This window comes from Octopus bimaculoides, chromosome 7 (assembly GCF_001194135.2).
Source record: "Octopus bimaculoides isolate UCB-OBI-ISO-001 chromosome 7, ASM119413v2, whole genome shotgun sequence".
NCBI lineage: Eukaryota > Metazoa > Mollusca > Cephalopoda > Octopoda > Octopodidae > Octopus > Octopus bimaculoides.
The window spans coordinates 19,963,804-19,968,666 of record NC_068987.1 but is presented as its reverse complement, the minus strand read 5'-3'; the positions used below and the strand labels follow the sequence as shown (position 1 = coordinate 19,968,666).

At 40.4% G+C, this 4,863-nt stretch overlaps 1 protein-coding gene across 1 annotated transcript in view; it reads right to left on the bottom strand.

The window, feature by feature from the left end:
- The window catches only part of LOC106872890 (exosome complex component RRP45-like), a 41,606-nt gene that overhangs the window by 23,502 nt on the left and 13,241 nt on the right, over positions 1-4,863 (bottom strand). The window contains exons 2-4 of the mRNA XM_014920046.2: positions 2,329-2,423; positions 1,468-1,587; positions 6-108 (exon numbers count right to left, since the gene is read on the bottom strand). Coding sequence (XP_014775532.1) covers positions 6-108; positions 1,468-1,587; positions 2,329-2,423 — 318 coding nt within the window. The remainder of the gene's footprint in view (positions 1-5; positions 109-1,467; positions 1,588-2,328; positions 2,424-4,863) is intronic.

Here is a 4,863-nt window from a genome sequence, read left to right as displayed (position 1 = left end):
CTTACCTTCTCCCCGGCAACGATGCAAAGTGACTCAGTGTCTAAACAACGGGACTCCTTCAGGCAGCGCTCCATCAGACGATTCACATAAACTCCAAATTCGGAAAGCCTGTCAAGACCAGTTGTAGAATGAAGAGATAAGGATGTAGAACAGTGATATCGCAGGATGGCATAGAATGGCAGACAAAGGAGAAGAGCAACAACATGGGCAAAGTTCAGAGAGCTCCTACCTCTGCTGGTGACAAAGGGCCTCTCGCTCAGAGTAAAAGGTAGACTGTATGACGCATGTGTACGAACAGCCATGCTACATGGCAGTGAAACATGGGCCATGACTACTGAGGACATGCGTAAGCTTGCAAGGAACGAAGCTAGTATGCTCCACTGAATGTGTAATGTCAATGTGCATACTCGACAGAGTGTAAGTACCTTGAGAAAAAAGTTGAACCTAAGAAGCATCAGTTGTGGTGTGCAAGAGAGTCGACTGCGCTGGTATGGTCTTGTGGTGCGAATGGATGAGGATAGCTGTGAGAATAGCTGAGGATAGCGGTTGAGGGAAACTGTGGAAGAGGTAGACCCAGGAAGACCTGGGATGAGGTGGTGAAGCACGACTTTCGAACATTAGGCCTCACTGAGGCAATGACTAGTGACCGAGACCTTTGGAAATATGCTGTGCTTGAGAAGATCCGGCAAGCCAAGTGAGACATCCCATGGCCTATACCAGTGGTGTAACCAGCCCACTTAGGCATACCTTTCTTTCATTGGACACTAAACTCTGCTTGCGAAGACCTGTTGAGGCAGGTGAAATTGAAATCAAATTCGATGACAGCACCGCATGACTGGCATCCGTGCTAGTGGAGCACTAAGAGCACCATCCGAGTATGATCGTTGCCAGGGCCGCTGACTGGCCCCTGTGCCGGTGGCACATAAAAAGCACCATTCGAGTGTGATCATTACCAGCGTCGCCTTACTGGCATTTGTGCCAGTGCTGCTGGACTGACTCCTGTGCCGGTGGCACGTAAAAGCACCCACTACACTCTCGGAGTGATTGGCATTAGGAAGGGCATCGAACTGTAGAAACTCTGCCAGATCAGATTGGAGCCTTGTGCAGCCATCTGGCTCACCAGTCCCCAGTCAAACCGTCCACCCCATGCCAGCATGGAAAGCGGATGTTAAATGATGATGATGATGATGGTGATGTGTGTGTGTGTCTCTCTCTCTATACTAATACTGACATGCAACAAATTAACATACTGAAACAATATGCAAGAAACTGTCACACGTATTTCCATCTTCCCTCTTTTAAGATAATACTGTATAATTTGAGAGAGATTTGGCTGCTATTTCTAATAGGTTGAGCTAAACAACCATGCAATAGCTTACTGGGATTGCTGTATGCAACTTACAAAGGGGTTTCAAATTGGACATTGGTCTTGTAATCAAATGTTAGAGAAGCTGATGGTTTCCTCACCTTCCAGGTTCAAACGCCGGTGATGCCATAGGAGAGAGTTCCACATTAACAAACAGGATGCCATCTGTGGGACGGTTAGGTTTCGGTTGTCCTACAGCTGCTGTTACTTGTGCCAAAACCCTGAAAAATGTTAAGAAATAACATTAGAAAACAAAACATGAATTAAGCTATATATACATTAATAATAATATTACAGGTAAAAACTCAATTAAAATCAATTTATAAAAAATTAAAATTAAATTGAGCATTACAGATTAAAATATATGAAACTTGGTTCTTTTCCCTAAAACTATATATATATATATATATATATATATATATATATATATATATATATATATATATATATAATCCAAGAAAGTTAAGGGTTGTGAATCTGCATGGTGAGAAGCTTACTTCTCAACCACATGGTTCCAAGTTCAGGCTCACTGTGTGACGCCTTGGACAAATGTCTTCTACTATAGCCTCGGGCCAACTAAAGCCATGTGAGTGGATTTGGCAGACAGAAAATGAAAGAAGCCCATTGATTTTAACTCACAGCATTCAATCGTTAAACATTCATAATTGGAATGAATAAATAAAATTGAATATTAAGTATTTTGGGGATTTTTGATTTACTGTCTGGTGACTTTTGGCCAATCCTTTATATGAATCATGGCACGCCGTTGGTTATGACGATGAGGGTTCCTGTTGATCCGATCAATGGAACAGTTTGCTTGTGAAATTAACATGTAAGTGACTGAGCACTCCACAGACACGTGTACCCTTAACGTAGTTCTCTGCACAGTTCTAGGTTCAATCCCAAAGTACCTTCAAAAACAATAAAAGAGTACAACACAAAAACAAAAACAAAAAGATTACCTGGTTTTACCAAGTTCTACCTGGCAGCAGCCTCTTTCCACACCAAATGTAATCTTTAGTCGCCGATAATCATAAGGCTGGCGTCCATCGATTCTCTGAAAACAAACAGCAAAGGAGAACTGCTAAACCATTTTGTTACCATGTCTCTGGTGAAATACACTCTTGTTTCAATTAAGTTTGGAAATAATACTCTTTTACTTGTTTCAGTCATTTGACTGCGGCCATGCTGGAGCACTGCCTTTAGTCGAGCAAATCGACCCCAGGACTTATTCTTTGTAAGATTAGTACTTATTCTATCGGTCTCTTTTGCCAAACCGCTAAGTTACCGGGACGTAAACACACCAGCATCGGTTGTCAAGCGATGTTGGGGGGACAAACACAGACACACAAACACACACACACATATATATATACACATATATACGACGGGCTTCTTTCAGTTTCCGTCTACCAAATCCACTCACAAGGCTTTGGTCGGCCCGAGGCTATAGTAGAAGACACTTGCCCAAGGTGCCATGCAGTGGGACTGAACCCGGAACCATGTGGTTGGTAAGCAAGCTACTTACCACACAGCCACTCAGGAAAATAACTTCGTCGTTATTAAGCTGAGGTTTGGAATTTAACACCTGAACTGATACATGTACCACCAGTGGTTCATCACAAACTTCATACAACCATCATATGCATCACTGGTGGTAGATTTCCATAATTTGAGAAAATATTTTATTCTGTATCTTTGATATAGTTTTGAGGATATTAAATAACATGAGTGATAAATATGAAAGTTTAATTATGAAATATTGTAAACATGCAAAAAAAATTACATTTCCTGGTAATCATACAGAATGCAGTGTGACTGCAAAATATCTGGGATCAATGGTAAGTTCCAGTAACAGGCCATAGCAGTTAGCATGTTAAAACAGCAAGTTTATATCAAAGAATCAGGGGTAGTCTAAGGTGGGTTAGTATCAAAAGGGTTAAACAGATTTTAACCCATTTGTTAACAAATTTCTGTTAAAATGCACTGTTTTTGTTTCAATTAAGTTTGAAACTAATGAAGAATTTAGTAAAACAACTTTGTCATTATTAAACAGGAGTTTGGAATTTAACACATTAACTGCCACATGTATCATCACACACTATATTGGAAGTGTGGGCATTCTGCTTCCATATTTGGGACAGTGCTACACTTACACACACAAATATCTGAAACTGCCTCCAAAACACATAATTCTTCACTCTTCTGCTTCTTGCAACATGTTCGCAAATGCTGAAGACGCTTTCAGTTCCCTTGATGCCAAACTTTTGGCCAACAACAACAGCTGCTGCTGCTGCTGCTGGTGTTGAACTTGTGTAGAAATCAATATTAGACAAGTTCCATCTTCCAAGTTCAATGACCTTGAGTCTCAGTTTAGTGACCGTTGGTCAAGAGATGAATAATTGCTAACTTCAAAACAATGCCGACTTGAAGTGGAACCTAAACAAAATGGTTGTTAAGGAAACTGGTACTGAATGGTGGTAGGGGCGACGGTGATGATGGTGGTGGTGTTACCTTAAAAATTGCTAATGCTAGTTGATCTAAAATAGATCAATCATAGAGGCACCAAAAGGAGAAAAATATATGTGTGAGTATAATAAAGAAATAATAATAAAACAGCTTCTACTAATGATAATGCTGGAGGGGGGAGGGAATGTGGTGGTGGGGGGGTGAGCTTAGGATACTGCTGCTGATGAAGGCGGTATTGCCGATGGACATCACGGTTGTGTTGATAAACAACATTGCTGGAGTTGATGCAGTTGGTGATGATGATGATGACAAAGACAGTGACGATGAACAAATACTACTGTTGATGATGATAGTGATGGTGGCAATGGTGATGGTGATGATTATGATGATTATGATGGTGATGACAGTGGTGATGATAAATGGTTGTATTGATGATGATGATGATGATGATTATGATGATGATAGAGATGACCAATACATGGTGAGGATGATGATGATGATGGTGACAACAGTGATGTTACTGATGATGATGATGATGACAATGATGATAGTGACGACGGCAGTGGTAGTCTCAGTGATGATCACAATCATGACAATGGTGAGGATGATGATGACGGTGATGCTGACAATGGTAGTGTCAGTGATGATGATGATGATGATGATGATGATAGAGATCGTTATTATGATGGTGATGATGATAGTGGTGATGAACAATACTCCAGTTCATGGTGATGATGAAAATAAAGAATGAATGGATGAAAATAGCAACAATGAACAATGACGATAATCAGCAATAAGGATGATGACAACAATGATGATGACGGATTGAATTTAACTGGTATTGTATCAGTGATCACAACAACTTGATAATTTCTGGTAATGAGCACCAAAGGACATCATCTTCCTAACGATTGATATTGTCAAAACAATATCTGTGTCTGTTTGTACATCCTACCTGAGGCAGACAAAGAGGAGAGAGAGTAGGAGGTGGTGTGTGTATATGTATATATATATATATATATATATAT